At 41.1% G+C, this 20,115-nt stretch overlaps 2 protein-coding genes across 15 annotated transcripts in view; one reads left to right on the forward strand and one right to left on the reverse strand.

Annotated features, from left to right (window-relative positions):
* Nucleotides 1–2,509, forward strand: part of otofa (otoferlin a) — a 343,946-nt gene extending 341,437 nt beyond the window's left edge. For 7 of the 10 annotated variants that reach the window (XM_059645650.1, XM_059645652.1, XM_059645658.1 and 4 more), the window contains one exon: nt 746–846. Coding sequence is in view for 3 of the 10 variants with exons in the window: in XM_059645651.1 (XP_059501634.1) it covers nt 746–926 (181 nt within the window). In the remaining 7 variants the exon portion in view is untranslated. Of the gene's footprint in view, nt 1–745 lie in introns of all 10 variants that reach the window. The other 3 variants (XM_059645651.1, XM_059645653.1, XM_059645659.1) reach the window with 1 other exon arrangement.
* drc1 (dynein regulatory complex subunit 1 homolog (Chlamydomonas)) overlaps nt 1,966–20,115 on the reverse strand; it is a 57,910-nt gene continuing 39,760 nt past the window's right edge. Inside the window, exons 15-16 of one of the 5 annotated variants that reach the window (XM_059645662.1) lie at nt 14,552–14,654; nt 1,966–3,626 (exon numbers count right to left, since the gene is read on the reverse strand). In XM_059645662.1, the coding sequence (XP_059501645.1) occupies nt 3,564–3,626; nt 14,552–14,654 (166 nt within the window). In that variant the 3' untranslated portion in view covers nt 1,966–3,563. The remainder of the gene's footprint in view (nt 3,627–14,551; nt 14,655–20,115) is intronic. The other 4 variants (XM_059645661.1, XM_059645660.1, XM_048530315.2 and 1 more) reach the window with 4 other exon arrangements.

Raw genomic sequence — 20,115 nt, forward strand, 5'->3', positions numbered from 1 at the left:
AGGGAGAATATAAATCTCCCACAGCACCTGACTTTCTTCCCTGATCCCCACCTGAGCAAGTGCAATCTAATGTGTTCCAGGAGCAACTGATGTTGTGGGACAGTCACTTTTGACTTTATTGTTTGGGTTTGAATCTCATCCAGATCAATGGGATGAAAGTCATTACTTCTTGTTGGATGCTATTTCAGCTATGTTCCTAATGAATCAGAATCCATAAATTGAAACTGCCTTGATTCAGCAGAGATTTGGCACCAATTTTACAGCTTTATTTTGTACATATTGCTGCCACGGGAGTTGATAAAACTGTCATACCGGTGCAGTGGAGCATGTTCATCGGAGGCTGGGATTAGCGAGATTCGTTAAGTGAGTAAAGAATATAGGAAAGGCACTAAATTATGAGCAAATCAAAATTGTGATACTAATGAAAATACTAAGACACAAAGATTCTCCATTTTAATTCTGTTATTGTACATCTTTCCAATTTAGAGTGCTGACTTTGAAATGAAACTTATGGCATATTCTTTTGATTGAATTTTTATGAATATTTATATGTTTTACTTGTTTTCTAAAATAATGATATTTCTTGCATTTACAAACAATTTATGGAGATGACAGGAAACTAATTTTTCTCCTTCTGGAGACAGTATCATTCACAAAGTACCTACTGACAAATATTTTTGAAAAATCATTCATCGCTAACCATGTTTTTTTTCTCTCCCACTCTCTCTATTGCTGCCTTGGACAGTCGGCCAGACACCTCTTTTATTTGGTTCCTCAATCCACTCAAATCCATCAAATACCTCGTCTGCAACAGATATAAGTGGCTCATTGTGAAGATTGTGCTGGCTTTGTTACTGTTGATTATGATAGGCCTTTTCCTTTACAGCATGCCCGGTTACATGGTAAAGAAATTACTTGGTGCATGAATCATCAGCATCGTCATGTATTCACTGCAACTAACAGCTAATATTTTTAGTAAAACATTGTTTTGTGTGTCTGAATTAACATATACGAGAAAGGAGGCGGAAACATGACAGTGGCTGGGGGATCACATTGAAAACTTCTCTGTTCCATTTTAACAATGCATTATTTTGCATCATTATTTTGGCGTGTGTGTGCAGTTCTCCAGAATTACTGTTTGAACTGTTGTCTTTTTTCTTGCTCTCATTATCACAGAAACTTTGTTTGAAAAGTTATAAGTTTTGGAATTTATAACGTGAGAATTTGTAACTCTTATCATTTGTGTTGTGTAATTTTCTCACTTTTTTTTCACTCATATTAAAAAGTAACTTGTTTGACCAGTTTATCCTGGTGTCTCACCTAATGCATGTTGCCTAGCTTCTGCTTTGGAGAAACTAAGAATCTTAGATCACTGGATTCCTGGCTTAACTATTTCTTTTACTCACAGTGGCCTTGATAATCTTCAGCATACCCCAACAAACACATGAAAAAATGTTCAATACTGCAATGTGATTTTATGAAATAAGCTCGTCAAAAATTAATCTTGCTTTAGAATACCTTTCTTGGGGAGGACAAACAACTGGTGTCAACAAGGGACTAACTTAATCAATGTCATGATTATAACGAACACATAGATACTGGATTCATCCTAGAAACCCTACAGTGTGGAAACAGGCCATTCGAGCCAAAAGTCCACACTGACCCATCGAGCATCCCACCCACATCCACCCCCCCCCCCCCTTTTACCACACCTAATTTACACATCCCTGAACACTACGGGCAATTCAGCATGGCCAATCCACTAGCCTGTACATCTTTGGACTGTGGGAGCAAACCCGAGCACCTGGAGGAAACCCACGCAGACACGGGGAGAATGTGCAAACTTCACACAGTCACCAGAGGGTGGAACTGACCCGGGTCCCTGGTGCTGTGAGGCAGCAGTGCTAACCACTGAGACACCGTACTGCCCTTCTCTAGGTATGGGTGCATAAAATTTTAAGAACATACAGGGTGACCTGTTGAAAACAAGTTTCACGAACAGCCCACTGTCAGTAGGCAAAGTAATTTGCTTGGAAATTCCATGGCTTTTATGTAAAATTTTATTTTAACAACAAATTCCATTATATGGTGCAAATGAAGACATTTGAGAGATTTGTTGTAGCATTTTTGAACAGCGATGAACGTATATGTCCAAGGTCACATATAGAAAAACCTTTTATCTTTCTATCAGACCACTGAGTATTAATATAATTTTCAAAACTAATAGATAAAGTAAAGTAGCACTTTACAAGGCATGATTGCACTGTGGAAAATAGCATACAAAATGCCTACAGAACAATGTTCTATGTATCTGCTTTGTAATTGGTGATTGTCTCCCTTTATAATACATTTCTCATTGTGTACATCCATGAAAATATGAAAATACGATTGTTTGTTCACAAAAGCCTGTCATGTTCTATTTTGTTTTTGTGTAATTAACTTCTGGATCCTGATGTGAAAACAATCCAAAGAAATGTACTATTAAAATTTGAAATAAAGTACCAAAAAAAAGCCTACATTGAATTTGGGCACTGAACCTCTATTATCAAGGCGTTTCTAGTGAAAACAATGAACTTTAATCAGTGAGGTTTTCCCTTTTCTCCCTCTTCACAGATGCTGCCTCACCCATGATTCATGTATTTCAGAAATGCAAAACAATGAGAGGTTTCTTGTGTGCTGGTTCATTTAAATAACTAAATACGTAACACTTCAGCAAAACAGCTTCTGTTACATCATCCAGAAGAATATTATTTTGTGCGTAACCAGAGGCTACAATTCGAAGGCACTGGGCCCCTTGACCAGGCGTGTCAAGTTGGATAATGGTAGAAGAATCCAACCCATTGTCATTGGTGGGTTGCAAAAAGTTTCCTGGCAAGTGTTGACAGCCATCTATGAAATTTAACTCCATTTGTACAAATGCTGGTGGCAGCTAATTTTAGTTTTGAACTTAACACAAATGAAAGTAAAGCCTGAAAGATACAGTTCTTTGCAAATGTCTAGAATCACAAAGTAATAAGATGACGGTATCTGGCAACGCAGACTTGATTTCCAGGGTGCACGGAAATGGGATATCCTCATGTTTTAAGTTCTTGGTCCACTATTAGCTTGCTGTCTTGTAATCACCATCCACAAATCATTACCCAGTAATGAAAAAATCCAAATTAAATGCACTTTCTTCTACTACTTCCACCACAATCTGACAGAAGCCCCGGCTTCTCTAATCATTTGTCATAAATCTAGACAAAAAAAAACTGTTACAGAGAAATGAACTGGTAACAGTATAAAAGAAAATAACTTCAATAATGTGGGGAAATCATACCTGTGCAGTGTAATGTGTTATAAACCAATATTTATTTTGTGTTATCTATGCAATTAATGATTTAATATGAAGTATTAGAATACACAAATGAGGTGCAACTCATGTTGCCCTGGGAAATACTGTCTAATTTGGAGTATAATCGAAAGCATTCCACAAAAAGCTCTCAAACTACAAATTTAACATCAACAATTCCTTTTCAGAAGTTTTAATCACATATAACTGAAAGTTCTTCAAAGTTGGTGTCTTAATTTTGTTCAATGTTAAACTGCATCAGTTGTGTTGGTGGAATTTCAAGTTCATTGTTTACCTGAGAGAGACAGGACAAAATTTTCAGATGAAGTTAAATCCCCACCACAGTCTGTTGAGAATAAATTAGCAAATTTTCATAATAAGCTAATGATTGCAATTAGATTACTATTTAAATACCTGCTTTCAACAATTAGAGGCAACAATTCAAGCAAATATTGTATTCCTCAGCACATTAGCAGAAATCAGATCAAAACATCTATTCCTGCTTAGAGTTAGCAAGTCCTGATGAAGGGTCCAGGCCCAAAACATCGACTCTCCTGCTGCGTTCCTCCAGCTCCACACTATATTGATTCCTGCTCAACATTACTGTGGAGATGCCAGTATTGGACTGGGGTGGACAAGGTCAAAAATCATGTGATACCAGGTTATAGTCTAGGCCCGAAACGTCAGCTTTTGTGCTCCTGAGATGCTGCTTAGCCTGCTGTGGAATTCTCCAGTATCTGCAGTTCCTATTATCTCTATAGTCCAACAGATTTATTTGAAATCACATAAGCTTTTGAAGCTCAGGTCCTTCCTCAGGCGTAATGAATAAGCTGAGCTCCAAAAGCTTGCGTTTTCAAATAAATCGGTTGGACTATAACCTGGCGTCGTGTGATTTTGACTTAGCATTACTGAGCAGAGGAAAAACTGTTGCCTAATATTTTTAAAGAACAACATAAATGTGACAGACAAATTCGTCCCAAAAACTACAATGTAGCAAGAGCAATTAAAACTGAAAATTGACATTCTCAAGGACAAGCGAGGGCCCTACTGCATCATACTTGAAATTGTTCTGGTAAATAACTAAACCAGGGCGTGTGGATTATCTCGGAGATATAATTCCTTTGCATTTCATGTGGTCCTTGATAGATAAAGCTATACACATAGGGTATTAGAAAGTTCTATGTGCTCAAATTCAACTTTGAATCCAATGACATAAATGTAAACCGCCAACACAAAATCTGAGGAGCAGAAGATCTGAAAAGTTAGTTCCCTTCATTATTAAGATGCAGCTGGCTTGTAAGCACAGCACACAAAGAGCACAAATATAGAACAACCGGACAGCAACAAAAATCATAAATCTAAAAACAAAGAGATCTTGTACGCATGAGTTTTAATGGTGTCCAGCGGCAACCTTCAGCTTTATTGAGCAGTCAGGAGCTGCATTCGAAATGTGATTTGAAATTTTACTCTTCTCCTTTGTGGCAGCCTCCAGCAATTCTTACAGAGTGCGTGCTTGGTTACTGATGGCTAAGGAAGTTTATCGTGGGATGTACTGTGTACATAGCGTAATCAGCCAAACTCCAATGTTGGAAATCTGCTTGAAGTAGACTTTATTCCCAAATTGTACTTGTCATTGCAGACCAGAGCATGTGGATTATCTTGGAGATTTATGGTCATTGCAGGACTGTACTTGCCAATCTTGCATCTCACTCCTCCCTTTAAGAACTGCAAGCTTCACTAGATGTTGGAAGAACCCTCAGACTCTATAACCTAGTCTCCCGTCATAGCCCACCTAGCCCACAATGCAGCAAGAAATTCCAGACCATTTGTGGTGGCAAGGATGTGCAAGTATAAAATGTAATAAGTCTTTGAGTTGGTGTCCAGTTTCCTTGTGTCTTTCCCAGGGCAGTCAGTTGTGTCAGTCAACTCTACGACAAAGGTGCAAAGGAAGCAAAACTAATTCTCTGGATCTTACTGTCTCTTGAGAATGAATAAACCATTGCTTTAACCAAGGAAATTTCAACTGGAGGAAATAACTATCCAGCAAGTAACATGGTATATAAGAAATGGAGAGTCTAAAAGTTTTAATTGATCATTAATAGAGCTCACTATTAGCTGACTAAATAAGCAAGTCCAGCCCTTTTCTCATTCATCACTTTAAACACACTAAACTTAATAAGTTAGTCATATAACAAGCATAAACATGTGTTATGTAAAACAAAATATGAGGTGTCATTTTCCCAGAGGGGAAAGGGGGTCGGAGTAAATTAAGCCAGTCACAATTAATGCAGATGAATACAATTTAAAGTGAAAGCTGTGCTTCCCCAACTGACAGTGTTGTTAGCGAGTTTTGAGAAGATTTGTAGCTCAGGTTGAGGTTCTGGATGTGAGTTTGCTCACTGAGCTGGAAGGTTAGTTTTCAGACATTTCATCACCATTCTAGGTAACATTATCAGTGAGTCTCCGATGAAGCGCTGGTGTTATTAAAAATAGAAAGCGGGACATAACACCAGCGCTTCGTCGGAGACTCACTGATGATGTTACCTACAATGGTGACGAAACGTCTGAAAACTAACCTTCCAGCTCAGCGAGCAAACTCACATCCTGACAGTGTTGTTTTTGGACATAATTTACCGTCATTACATTCATCCATGGAATAGCTTAGCTAAGTGGCCTGTTTCTGAGCTGCATATTCTATGTCTTTTTTTTAAACCAAACATGGTTATTTAGGTAACAAGGGAAATGGATTAAAAGTCAATGGAGTTGAAGTACAGATTGACAATGATCTAACTGAACGGTACAGCAGGCTACAATGGCTGACTGGCCTAATCTTTTTCCAATGTTAATGATAATAAAAGCACAATTTTGCTAAGAATTCCATTCTTCTCAATGACTAGAACGCATTATTTTTAATCAGAATCTGAATTATGGCTTTAAGATCATGCCTAACTATTCAAAGAAAGACCAAAGTCATGAGCTTGTAGCAGGGAGTTCACAGGTGGATGTGGTTGATGGTTGTTATTCCCTGTTGTTGAATTCCCAAAATGAATAGGGTCACTGCAATATCATTCATGGTAATTCCCAAAATGAATAGGGTCACTGCAATATCATTCATGGTAATTCCAAAATGAATAGAGTCACTGCAATATCATTCATGGTAATTCCAAAATGAATAGGGTCACTGCAATATCATTCATGGTAATTCCAAAATGAATAGGGTCACTGCAATATCATTCATGGTAATTCCCAAAATGAATAGGGTCACTGCAATATCATTCATGGTAATCCCAAAATGAATAGGGTCACTGCAATATCATTCATGGTAATTCCAAAATGAATAGAGTCACTGCAATATCATTCATGGTAATTCCAAAATGAATAGAGTCACTGCGATATCATTCATGGTAATTCCAAAATGAATAGAGTCACTGCGATATCATTCATGGTAATTCCAAAATGAATAGGGTCACTGCAATATCATTCATGGTAATTCCAAAATGAATAGAGTCACTGCAATATCATTCATGGTAATTCCAAAATGAATAGGGTCACTGCAATATCATTCATGGTAATTCCAAAATGAATAGAGTCACTGCAATATCATTCATGGTAATTCCAAAATGAATAGAGTCACTGCAATATCATTCATGGTAATCCCAAAATGAATAGAGTCACTGCAATATCATTCATGGTAATTCCAAAATGAATAGGGTCACTGCAATATCATTCATGGTAATTCCAAAATGAATAGAGTCACTGCAATATCATTCATGGTAATTCCAAAATGAATAGAGTCACTGCAATATCATTCATGGTAATTCCAAAATGAATAGGGTCACTGCAATATCATTCATGGTAATTCCAAAATGAATAGGGTCACTGCAATATCATTCATGGTAATTCCAAAATGAATAGGGTCACTGCAATATCATTCATGGTAATTCCCAAAATGAATAGGGTCACTGCAATATCATTCATGGTAATTCCAAAATGAATAGAGTCACTGCGATATCATTCATGGTAATTCCAAAATGAATAGGGTCACTGCAATATCATTCATGGTAATTCCAAAATGAATAGGGTCACTGCAATATCATTCATGGTAATTCCCAAAATGAATAGGGTCACTGCAATATCATTCATGGTAATTCCCAAAATGAATAGGGTCACTGCAATATCATTCATGGTAATTCCCAAAATGAATAGGGTCACTGCAATATCATTCATGGTAATTCCAAAATGAATAGAGTCACTGCAATATCATTCATGGTAATTCCAAAATGAATAGAGTCACTGCAATATCATTCATGGTAATTCCAAAATGAATAGGGTCACTGCAATATCATTCATGGTAATTCCAAAATGAATAGAGTCACTGCAATATCATTCATGGTAATTCCAAAATGAATAGAGTCACTGCAATATCATTCATGGTAATTCCAAAATGAATAGAGTCACTGCAATATCATTCATGGTAATTCCAAAATGAATAGGGTCACTGCAATATCATTCATGGTAATTCCAAAATGAATAGGGTCACTGCAATATCATTCATGGTAATTCCAAAATGAATAGGGTCACTGCAATATCATTCATGGTAATTCCAAAATGAATAGGGTCACTGCAATATCATTCATGGTAATTCCAAAATGAATAGGGTCACTGCAATATCATTCATGGTAATTCCAAAATGAATAGGGTCACTGCAATATCATTCATGGTAATTCCAAAATGAATAGGGTCACTGCAATATCATTCATGGTAATTCCAAAATGCATAGGGTCACTGCAATATCATTCATGGTAATTCCAAAATGAATAGGGTCACTGCAATATCATTCATGGTAATTCCAAAATGAATAGGGTCACTGCAATATCATTCATGGTAATTCCAAAATGAATAGAGTCACTGCAATATCATTCATGGTAATTCCAAAATGAATAGGGTCACTGCAATATCATTCATGGTAATTCCAAAATGAATAGGGTCACTGCAATATCATTCATGGTAATTCCAAAATGAATAGGGTCACTGCAATATCATTCATGGTAATTCCAAAATGAATAGAGTCACTGCAATATCATTCATGGTAATTCCAAAATGAATAGGGTCACTGCAATATCATTCATGGTAATTCCAAAATGAATAGGGTCACTGCAATATCATTCATGGTAATTCCAAAATGAATAGAGTCACTGCAATATCATTCATGGTAATTCCAAAATGAATAGGGTCACTGCAATATCATTCATGGTAATCCCAAAATGAATAGAGTCACTGCAATATCATTCATGGTAATTCCAAAATGAATAGGGTCACTGCAATATCATTCATGGTAATTCCAAAATGAATAGGGTCACTGCAATATCATTCATGGTAATTCCAAAATGAATAGGGTCACTGCAATATCATTCATGGTAATTCCAAAATGAATAGAGTCACTGCAATATCATTCATGGTAATTCCAAAATGAATAGGGTCACTGCAATATCATTCATGGTAATTCCAAAATGAATAGGGTCACTGCAATATCATTCATGGTAATTCCAAAATGAATAGGGTCACTGCAATATCATTCATGGTAATTCCAAAATGCAATCAGTTCATGCTGTTCCAAAATTTTGGTGTTTAGGATAAAAACAATTTTACCTTTCAGTATCTTGGAATACATCAAGGGATTTTGCCGTTTTATAATTTTTTTTATGATTTTAAGAAAGAATTTGAAAATGTAAAAGCACAGAAAAATATTCTTAGCTACTTTACAGACGTCAAGAGTTTGGAACCAGAATGGCGGAGAAAACTAAATGAAACAGAAATGAGAGGTGCCAGTACATCAATAAACATCTGAGATAATGGGAACTGCAGATGCTGGAGAATCCAAGACAACAAAATGTGAGGCTGGATGAACACAGCAGGCCAAGCATCATCTCAGGAGCACAAAAGCTGACGTTTCGGGCCTAGACCCTTCATCAGAGAGGGGGATGGGGTGAGGGTTCTGGAATAAATAGGGAGAGAGGGGGAGGCGGACCGAAGATGGAGAGAAAAGAAGATAGGTGGAGAGAGTATAGGTGGAGAGAGTATAGGTGGGGAGGTAGGGAGGGGATACGTCAGTCCAGGGAAGACGGACAGGTCAAGGAGGTGGGATGAGGTTAGTAGGTAGATGGGGATGCGGCTTGGGGTGGGAGGAAGGGATGGGTGAGAGGAAGAACAGGTTAGGGAGGCGGAGACAGGTTGGACTGGTTTTGGGATGCAGTGGGTGGAGGGGAAGAGCTGGGCTGGTTGTGTGGTGCAGTGGGGGGAGGGGACAAACTGGGCTGGTTTAGGGATGCAGTTGGGGAAGGGGAGATTTTGAAACTGGTGAAGTCCACATTGATACCATTAGGCTGCAATAAACATCTACCTGCCATTTTATACATTTTATCACCCTAAAAATAAATACGGTACCTCTCTAAACTGTAACCTGTAACCAATTACATTAACATGAGGATGGTCTCAACTTACAAAAAAGGTATGCTTCAAACTAGAAGAAAATAGAGCAAAGTTTATGAATCTTTTACAAGTAACAATGTTGGATATATCCTTTGTGGTCACTGATCTCAGGTTTTCTGCCACCAGAGTCAAGGAGCCTGCTGAAGGGCTTTAGATAAATAATTGCAGCTTTGCAGAAACACTGAGGGGCATGTGTCATCCCTGGAACTGTAACTTAAATAAGAGAGTCATTTCACTACTTTCAAAAAGGTTGGAAGAAAAGAACTGAAAGAAGTGCAGTGGCGAGCGGCGGGAGCCTGGCGGACGTGAGGTCAGGCCAGAGAGGCAGTTGGGAAGGTAAGTGAGTGCTATTTGAGCACTTACCTCGAAGCCAGCGGTCCTTTTTGCAGCGGAGATCGACGGGAGCCTGGCGGACATGAGGTCAGGGCAGAGAGGCAGTTGGGAAGGTAAGTGAGTGCTATGTTCTCGGCCCCAGGTCCTACATGGTAGGGCCTCCCTCCCACCCTCCTCCTCTAACCTAATTAAGAGTCCACAGACTCACAGCAAAAAACAAGGGTTGAGGGAACTGCCTGGTAAGTAAAGTGCGAGTTTTCGGCGAAGAGGCTCAGTGAGGAGATTACGCCACTGTTGAAGAGGGTGAAGACATGACTGCCAAGCTGATTCAGTGTGCTGCGTGCATGATGTGGGAGGTCAGGGACACCGATGATGTTTCTGGCTCCTATAGCTGTGGAAAGTGTGTACACATTCAGCTTCTGAAGGAGGTTGTTGCAGCCCTGAAGAAAGAACTAGATGACCTCAGGCTCATCCGAGAGAACGAGAATTTTCTGGACAGGACCTTCAGCGAGGTCATTACACTGAGGATACCTGAAGAGAGAAGGGGAATGTCGATGACAAAGGAAGACATGAATGAAGTACAAGAGACCACAGGGGAAGCACCTATTGTAAACGGGCTGACTGTCTTGGAAACCGTCGAGACAGACGACACTGCCAGTCCAAGAGGTGGACAGGTCTGCGAGTCAAAGATTGGCATAGAGGCAGAGCCAAGGAGTCAGACATCATGGAGAGCTGTGGTAATAGGGGACTCCATAGTGAGAAGGACTGACAGGGGTTTCTGAGGCAACAGGTGAGATTTGAGGATGGTGTGTTGCCTTCCTGATGCCAGGATCCAGGACGTCACTGATAGAGTGCAGGGAATACTCAAGGACAAGGTGAAGAGCCAGAGGTGGTGGTGCATGTCGGCACAAATGACGTCGGGAAGAAAAGGAGGGGCATTCTACAGCGGGACTTCAGAGAACCCGGAAGAAGGCTGAAAAGCAGGACTTCCAGGGTGGTTAACTCCAGTTTGCTTCCAGTTCCTCGGGCTGGAGAGGGCAGGAACAGGGAGATAATGGACTTGAACGTGTGGCTGAGGGACTGGTGCCTGAAGCAAGGATTTAAATTCTTGGATCACTGAGGTATGTTTTGGGGTATGGATAAATTGTTCAAGAGGGACGGTTTGCATTGTAATAGGTGGGGGACCAGCATTCTGGCAGGCAGGTTTGCCACTGCAACACAGGTGTGTTTAAACTAAGTAAGGGGAGGGAGGGGCCAAACTGGAAATTTAAGAATCAAGTTAAAGGGAAAGTGAGAATAAGAGAAGTTAAGAAGGACAACAGAATCAACAGAGCAGAAAACTCAAGAAGGTATCATACAGTATGGCCATGTGAAATAGGGATTGATGAGAAGGGTGAGAGGAGAAACAAATTAAAAATATTATATATGAATGCACGAAGCATAAGAAATAAGGTGGATGAGCTTGAGGCTCAGTTGGAAGTTGGCAAGTCTGATGTTGTGGGGATAACTGAGACGTGACTTCAAGTGGACAGGGCCTGGGAAATGAATATTCAAGGCTATACGTGCTAACAAAAGGACAGACTGGTGGGCAGAGGGGGTGGGGTGGCCCTGTTGGTGAGGAATGATATTCAGTCCCTTGCGAGGGGGGACATAGAATCAGGAGATGTAGAGTCAGTATGGATAGAGCTGAGAAATTCGAAGGGTAGAAAGACCCTAATTGCTGTTATCTACAGGCCCCCAAACAGTAGTCAGGATGTAGGGTGCAAGTTGAATCAAGAGTTGAAATTGGCCTGTCACAAAGGTACCACTACAGTTGTTATGGGAGATTTCAACATGCGGGTAGACTGGGAGAATCAGGATGGTACTGGGCCCCAAGAAGGGGGTTTGTGGAGTGCCTCCAAGATGGATTCTTAGAACAGCTTGTACTGGACCCTACCAGGGAGGAGGCAATTCTGGATCTGGTGTTGTGCAATGAACCGGATTTGATCAGGGACCTCAAAGTAAAGGAGCCATTAGGGGGTAGTGACCATCAAATGATAAGTTTTAATCTGCAGTTTGAGAGGGAGAAGGGACAATCGGAAGTGTCAGTATTGCAGTTGAATAAAGGGAACTATGGAGCTCTGAGGGAGGAGCTGGCCAAAGTTCAATGGTTCAATACCGTAGCAGGGATGGCAGTGGAACAACAACGGCAGGTATTTCTGGATATAATGCAGAAGGTGCAGGATCAGTTCATTCCAAAGAGGAAGAAAAATCCTAAGGGGAGGCAGGGGCGGCCGTAGCTGTCGAGAGAAGTTAAGGACCGTATAAAGTTAAAAGAGAAGAAGTATAACATAGCAAAGATGAGTGGGAAGCCGGTGGACTGGAAAGCTTTTAAAGAGCAACAGTGGATAACTAAAAAGACAATACACAGAGAAAAAATGAGGTATGAAGGAAAACTGGCCAAAAATATAAAGGAGGATCGTAAAAGCTTTTTAAGGTATGTGAAAAGAAAAAAAATGGTTACGACTAAAATTGGGCCCTTGAGGTCAGAAACGGGTGAATTTATTATGGGGAACAAGGAAATGGCAGAAAAAGTTGAATAGGTACTTTGGATCTGTCTTCACTAGGGAAGACACAAGCAATCTCCCAGATGCAATAGTGGCTGAAGGATCTAGGGTAATCGACGAACTGGAGGGAATTTATATTAGGCAGGAAATGGTATTGGATAGACTGTTCGGTCTGAAGGCCGATAAGTCCCCGGGACCTGGTGTTCTGCGTCCCAGGGTACTTAAGGAGGTGGCTCTAGAAATTGTGGACGCACTGGTAATCGTTTTTCAATGTTCTATAGAGTCAGGATCAGATCCTGTGGATTGGAGGGTGACAAATGTTGTCCCACTTTTCAAGAAAGGAGGGAGAGAAAAAACAGGAAATTACAGACCGGTTAGCCTGACGTCAGTGGTGGGAAAGATGCTGGAGTCAATTATAAAAGATGAAATTACGACTCATTTGAATAGCAGTAACAGGATAGGTCAGAGTCAGCATGGATTTTAACAGGGGAAATCGTGCTTGACTAATCTTCTGGAATTTTTTGAGGATGTATCCATGAAGATGGATAAGGGAGAACCAATGGATGTAGTGTACCTGGACTTTCAGAAAGCCTTTGATAAAGTCCTGCATAGGAGATTGGTGAACAAAATTAGGGCACATGGTATTGGGGGAAAAATATTGAGTTGGATTGAAAATTGGCTGGCTGACAGGAAGCAAAGAGTAGTGACAAACGGGTCCCTTTCGGAATGGCAGGCAGTGACCAGTGGGGTACCACAAGGTTCGGTGCTGGGACCGCAGCTGTTTACGATATATATTAATGATACAGACGAAGGCATTTAAAGTAATATTAGCAAGTTTGCTGATGACACAAAGTTGGGTGGCAGTGTAAAATGTGAGGAGGATGTTATGAGGACACAGGGTGACTTGGACAGGCTAGGTGAGTGGACGGATGCACAGTAGATGCAGTTTAATGTGGATAAATGTGTGGTTATACACTTTGGTGGCAAGAACAGGGAGGCAATTACTATCTCAATGGAGTCAAGTTAGGTAAAGGGGAAGTGCAACAAGATCTAGGTGTTCGTGTACATCAGTCAATGAAAGCAAGCATGCAGGTACAGCAGGCAGTGAAGAAAGCTAATAGCATGCTGGCCTTCGTAACAAGAGGAATTGAGTAGAGGAGCAAAGAGGTCCTTCTGCAGCTGTACAGGGCCCTGGTGAGACCGCACCTGGTTTGGTCTCCCAATTTGAGGAAGGACATTCTTGCTATTGAGGGAGTGCAGCGTAGGTTCACGAGGTCAATTCCTGGAATGGCGGGACTATCATATGTTGAAAGATTGCAGCGACTGGGCTTGTATACACTTGAGTTTAGAAAGATGAGAGGGGATCTGATTGAGGCGTATAAGGTTATTAAGGAATTGGACATTCTGGAGGCAGGAAGCATGTTTCCGCTGATGGGGTGAGTCCAGAACCAGAGAACACAGTTTAAAAATAAGGGGTAGGCCATTTAGAACAGAGTTGAGGAAAACCTTCTTCACCCAGAGAGTGGTGGATATATGGAATGCTCTGCCCCAGAAGGCAGTGGAGACCAACTCTCTGGATACTTTCAAGAAAGAGATGGATAGAGCTCTTAAAGATAGTGGAATCAAGGGTTATGAGGATAAGGCGGGAACAGGATACTGATTGTTGATGATCAGCCATGATCATAATGAATGGTGGTGCTGGCTCGAAGGGCCAAATGGCCTACTCCAGCACCTATTGTCTATAAGTGTGGGCTTCAGATCAGTATGACAGGTCGGCACAACATCGAGGGCCGAAGGGCCTGTCCTGTGCTGTAATGTTCTATGTTCTATATGTTCTATGTGTATCACTTACCCTAGAATGCATGTACTGCTGAAGTAACAACCTGAACTCTGAATTCTGTTGAGCAAGGCCATATCTTTCAGTATGTAGGTTTGCTCTTTTGACCAAGACATTGCTGCAAAAGAGATGTTGAATTCTATTAATTAAACAATAATAAGTGTACTTTTAAATAAATGCTTCAAAGCAATATCAAACTAATATCAATGAGGATTTATTATCAAACTAAACTTGACACAATGCAAAACTGGGAGAGAGATGGCCAAAAATTTGGTCAAAGATACAGGAATACCTTTAAAAGAGGGTAGAAGAGTTTACAGCCTCCACGGCTGAATATATGGCTACAAACTGTGGATCAATTAAACCTGGAATGCTCAAGAGGCCTGAACTGCAGAGGAATGGATATCTTCAAGGGTTGAGGGAGATTACACACATTGAGAGTGGCAAGGGAATGGAGGGAGTTGAAAACAAGGGTGAGAATTTTAAAACCAAGGCACTGCTTAAACCCAAAACAGATCAATCAACATAGATCAGAGATAATGGGAACTGCAGATGCTGGAGATTCCAAGATAATAAAATGTGAGGCTGGATGAACACAGCAGGCCAAGCAGCATCTCAGGTGCACAAAAGCTGACGTTTCGGGCCTAGACCCTTCATCAGAGAGGGGGATGGGGGGAGGGAACTGGAATAAATAGGGAGAGAGGGGGAGGCGGACCGAAGATGGAGAGTAAAGAAGATAGGTGGAGACAGTGTAGGTGGGGAGGTAGGGAGGGGATAGGTCAGTCCAGGGAAGACGGACAGGTCAAGGAGGTGGGATGAGGTTAGTAGGTAGCTGGGGGTGCGGCTTGGGGTGGGAGGAAGGGATGGGTGAGAGGAAGAACCGGTTAGGGAGGCAGAGACAGGTTGGGCTGGTTTTGGGATGCAGTGGGTGGAGGGGAAGAGCTGGGCTGGTTGTGTGGTGCAGTGGGGGGAGGGGATGAACTGGGCTGGTTTAGGGATGTAGTAGGGGAAGGGGAGATTTTGAAACTGGTGAAGTCCACATTGATACCATATGGCTGCAGGGTTCCCAGGCGGAATATGAGTCGCTGTTCCTGCAACCTTCGGGTGGCATCATTGTGGCACTGCAGGAGGCCCATGATGGACATGTCATCAAGAGAATGGGAGGGGGAGTGGAAATGGTTTGCGACTGGGAGGTGCAGTGGTTTGTTGCGAACTGAGCGGAGGTGTTCTGCAAAGCGGTCCCCAAGCCTCCGCATACCAGCACATTGCTGTTATGCCCAAATGGTAACAAGAACTGAAACTGTTTATACAAATACTATGCCAATATTCCATAAGTATAGGGCTTCAGTATTGACTCATGCTGATATTTTAGTGAGTGTTACCTTATCATAGGCCACATCTTTTAGATTATACCGTAAACAAAGATCCTTTCTGCATATTAAGTAGATGTAAAAGATTCCAACGAAACAACTTTCCTAACTCACCTAATGCCACCAGTAAACATTGTGGCCATGCATTATTCATTTATTTTTTAAAAACTGCTTTGCATAAATCAACTGCTGCATTTATCTACACAGCAGTAACTACCCTTCAGAAGTATTTCAATAAATATTAAAGGGCTTGGAAGTCACTAAGATGGCATATTCAACAAGTTACTTCTTAATGTAAGGAAAGAAAATGTTTATGTTGAGGAACATTGATGTAGTTTGTCCACACTTGCAAACTCAGCAAGAAACTATAAGAATACCACACCATTTGTGAACTCTCATGAAATGTCGATACTGCTGATTACATTTTTGGACTTTTGTTTACTTGCATACTTAATTGTTTTAGCTCTTGTCTCTTTGGTCATCTTCAGGAGAATCACAGTTCACCATAATTCTGCATTCTGTTCTATTATCACGTTGAGAAAGTGGTAGTGAGCTATCTTCTTGAACCACAGCAGGCCACATGCTGCAGGTTGACCCACTAAGACATTTAGTAAGGAATTCCAGGATGTTAACCCAGTATTCAAGACAGTAAGCAATGCCTGTTACTCTAGGTTCAACACCACACATTCATGTTAAATTCTTCATTTCAGTCACAGTCAACCTCCTTCTGCTTTGACGCTCTCCACATATCCACCGAACTCTTGTATTTAACTAATAGCATCCTCAATCATCCCCAGGCCCCAAGCCTACTACATAGGTATTCTCAATATAATTATTTAATGCTTTCTCCAACCCAATCCCCATTGAAACCAGGCTGGAAATTTCATCCAAAGAGCAACCTCCCACAGTACCCTTGCCATATCAGCTCCAGTTGACAAACTTCAGTGTCCGCTTTGCAACGCAGTAGCTCCAGTGGCTCCAATCCCCACACTTGGAGTTTCTACTTATGCCAGCACATCACTGTTCGCTGATAACCTGCCTATGCCCCTAATACTGAATGTGGCCCACTCCATGGTTTGACTTGGGAAGGCAGATCCAAGTGAGACAGACCTGACTGATTTCTGCGCAGCTCACCAATCCCTAATGATAATCCACAGACTGCTTGGATTTCATATGCAGGAGTGACTGTGGCCCAATTCCCAGAATTTAAGGATACAGTTCCTTGGACCCTGATCCCACCAAGTTCATGACTGATTGTGGCCAACATAGTGGGTTGAGATTAGACAATGTGCTTGACTGACTGGACTGAGAAGTTCTGCCATAATCTTTCAGACATGGCCAAATCCTTGACGCACCTACAGTGTTTTTACAAAGCAAGTTGCTAGCATATGCAGGGGATGTCACAATGGTGCTGTGCAGTGTCATGCAACAAATTATCTGTTCCCTGACCATTCAGTGCTAGTAAACATGATAAGCTATGTGGCTCTATATCTGTACAGAACAGGGAACACAGAAATACTGTCAGACTATGAATTCTGAATAAGATCAAATGCACAAAAAAGCAAGGCAAGGCAGAGAAGCTGTCAGTGTCCAAGTTATGCAATGTAAATGAGTACTAAGAATGCAAGCCAAGAGCCCTGAGGGGCATCCCATTCCAATGTATAACTTGGGCATGTGTATCTGCATGGAAAGCTCTCTGGCAATAAGACGTCAGTGAGCTCCAAACTGCAAAGTGCTCCAATGTACTAAAGTGCTGAACTGGATTGTAAGTTAGTACGAGGTGTGCCATAACAATGTGGTAAAGCTGGTACTTAGCCAATGTCAATTTCCATTGAAGGAGGGTACAGCTGGTCACTGCCTATGCAGCATATCCTGAGTTGTTGGGCAATGCTGGCCAACATGGAGGCCTGGAGAAGAGTCCAGACAGATGCAGCTGCTAGGTAATTAGCTCCAGCTTGTAAGGTGAGATCTGGTGCTATCTAATTTTCACTGATAGCTGGGAAAATAGCAACCAATGCCTAATAATGTTACTGCAGGCAAATAAGCCTCTCACTTAACCATTAAAACCTTGAGGGGAAAATTGGACATGTTTTTAACATTAGAATTTCATTATTTTCATTCTTGCTGTATTTTCCCCACTTTCTTCAACTATCCACAACATTCAGATGCTGAGAAATTCCACCCACAGTATTGGAGCTATTTTTCTTTCAAGCCTGTTACTAAAAATTTTTTTATAAAACAAGGTTGGCATAGGAACATGAACAGCATATGGAGTTGAACTATTCATGTATTGTGACTGGCATTAAAGACACAAACAATAAACCAAACCAGAGAAAAGTGCCCAGAATTCGATACGTTGTTCTGATACCATTGTTAAACTTTGCTGACTGTTCAAAGCCCATCGGAACACTTAGATAAGCAGCAACACGGGCACAAAGCAAAATTAATTCTTCAAACTCCCAAGATGGTTTTCTCTCTTCTTCCAATGTACTACATACTCAAAATCTACACAGGATGAAACTGCATAATTGGAACTGGGGAAAGAAACCATAGATGTATATATGCAAAGTGGTGAAGTTTCACAACTAAAATGTATCAAAATAGTGGTAACAACGTGTGGAGCTGGATGAACATAGCAGGCCAAGCAGCATCTTAGGAGCACAAAAGCTTGGTCTGCTGTGTTCATCCAGCTCCACACTTTGTTATCTTGGATTCTCCAGCATCTGCGGCTCCCATTATCTCTGCATCAAAATAGTATTTGGTAAGTATGGAAGATATATCAAAGTAGATGGGTTGGATAATATGCAAGGTAATAATCTCTAGATCGCTACCTGGACCACAAGCAACAGGGTCAACAAGATTAAACAGGTAAATGCGTGTCTCAAATATTGGACGGTCCGATTGGAGCTCCTCTGCTCATTGGGTCTTATACCTCTTTTCCCTCTCTTTTTCCATCTTTCTCCCCTTTCTCAGCCAATTCCACATCCACACCCCCCCCCCCGGAGCGTGGAGCTGCGGAATGAACAGGCCAAGTCTCGTGGCAGTCCGCAGTAAGTGGACTGAGACCTACGGAAGACCAAGAGCGATCAGTGTGGCCTTGCACTCGGTGGCCTGCAGGCACGCCAAGTGAGATCCAAGTGAGACCATGAGCAATGAGCCCTGGAGCAGCACCGAGAAGAAGCCCGATAACAGCAAATCCTGGACAGAGATTGGTGTGAGGGGACAATCCTTACCTTAGAACACTCTAATGTTAAACCCTTAACATACCACTTAGTATTTTCCATTTTTATCTTATTTTCAACTATGTAATTAAGCAACTACTTTTATCCCTCTGCTATATCCAAGAATTGTACCTAGGTACTTTTACCTAAGATGTCACCATAAAGAAGTTGACATTGTAAAAGATTTTCATTGTACTCCTACAATGGGGTACATGTGACAATAAAAGGAGAAATAGGTTCAAGTTCATGGGACATTGACACCAGTACTGGGGAATGAGGGAGTTGTTCCAATGGTGCAGCTCTTCCTGAATTATGCCGGATCCACTGTCCTGGCAAATTGCATAACTAGGGCTCTGGATTGAGCTTTAAACTGAATAGTGAGGTGAGGGATTAGTTCAGTTGCTTCAAAAATTATGGAAAAAGTCAAGAGTGGAGATGACTCAGCAGAGGTTATTAAAATTCCAAGATAAGTAACAGACAGAGAGCAGGGGAGGGTTCAGGAATCTAACTTCAGGCAATAAGAGGCCAACTATGAGCAGGCCAGCAGTCAATGCAGGACTGAGTGTGTTGAACTTAAATATATGCAGTATACGAAACAAGGTAAATGAGCTTGTAGTGCAGACTGAAATTGGCAGGTATGATATTGCGACTATCACAGAGGTGTGGTCGCAAGGGGATCAGACCCTGGAACTAAACACCCAAGGATAAATGTTCTATCAAAAGGACAGGCAGATCGGAAAGCGGGCTCATTAGTATGAAATTAAATCGTAAGCAAGAAGTGATATAGAGTCAGGAGACACAGGATCTGTGAGGGTACAGTTAAGTTCAACATATCAGTTTAAATGGCAGTTAGAAAAGCAAATGCAATATCATCATTCACTTCAAGATAGTTAGAATAAAAGAGCAGGCATGTATTGCCAAAGCTATATAAGGCTCTGGGCAGACCACATTTGGAATACTGTGAGCAGTTTTGGGCTCCATGTCTATT

The sequence above is a fragment of the Stegostoma tigrinum genome, chromosome 4 (assembly GCF_030684315.1).
Source record: "Stegostoma tigrinum isolate sSteTig4 chromosome 4, sSteTig4.hap1, whole genome shotgun sequence".
Taxonomy (NCBI): Eukaryota; Metazoa; Chordata; class Chondrichthyes; order Orectolobiformes; family Stegostomatidae; genus Stegostoma; species Stegostoma tigrinum.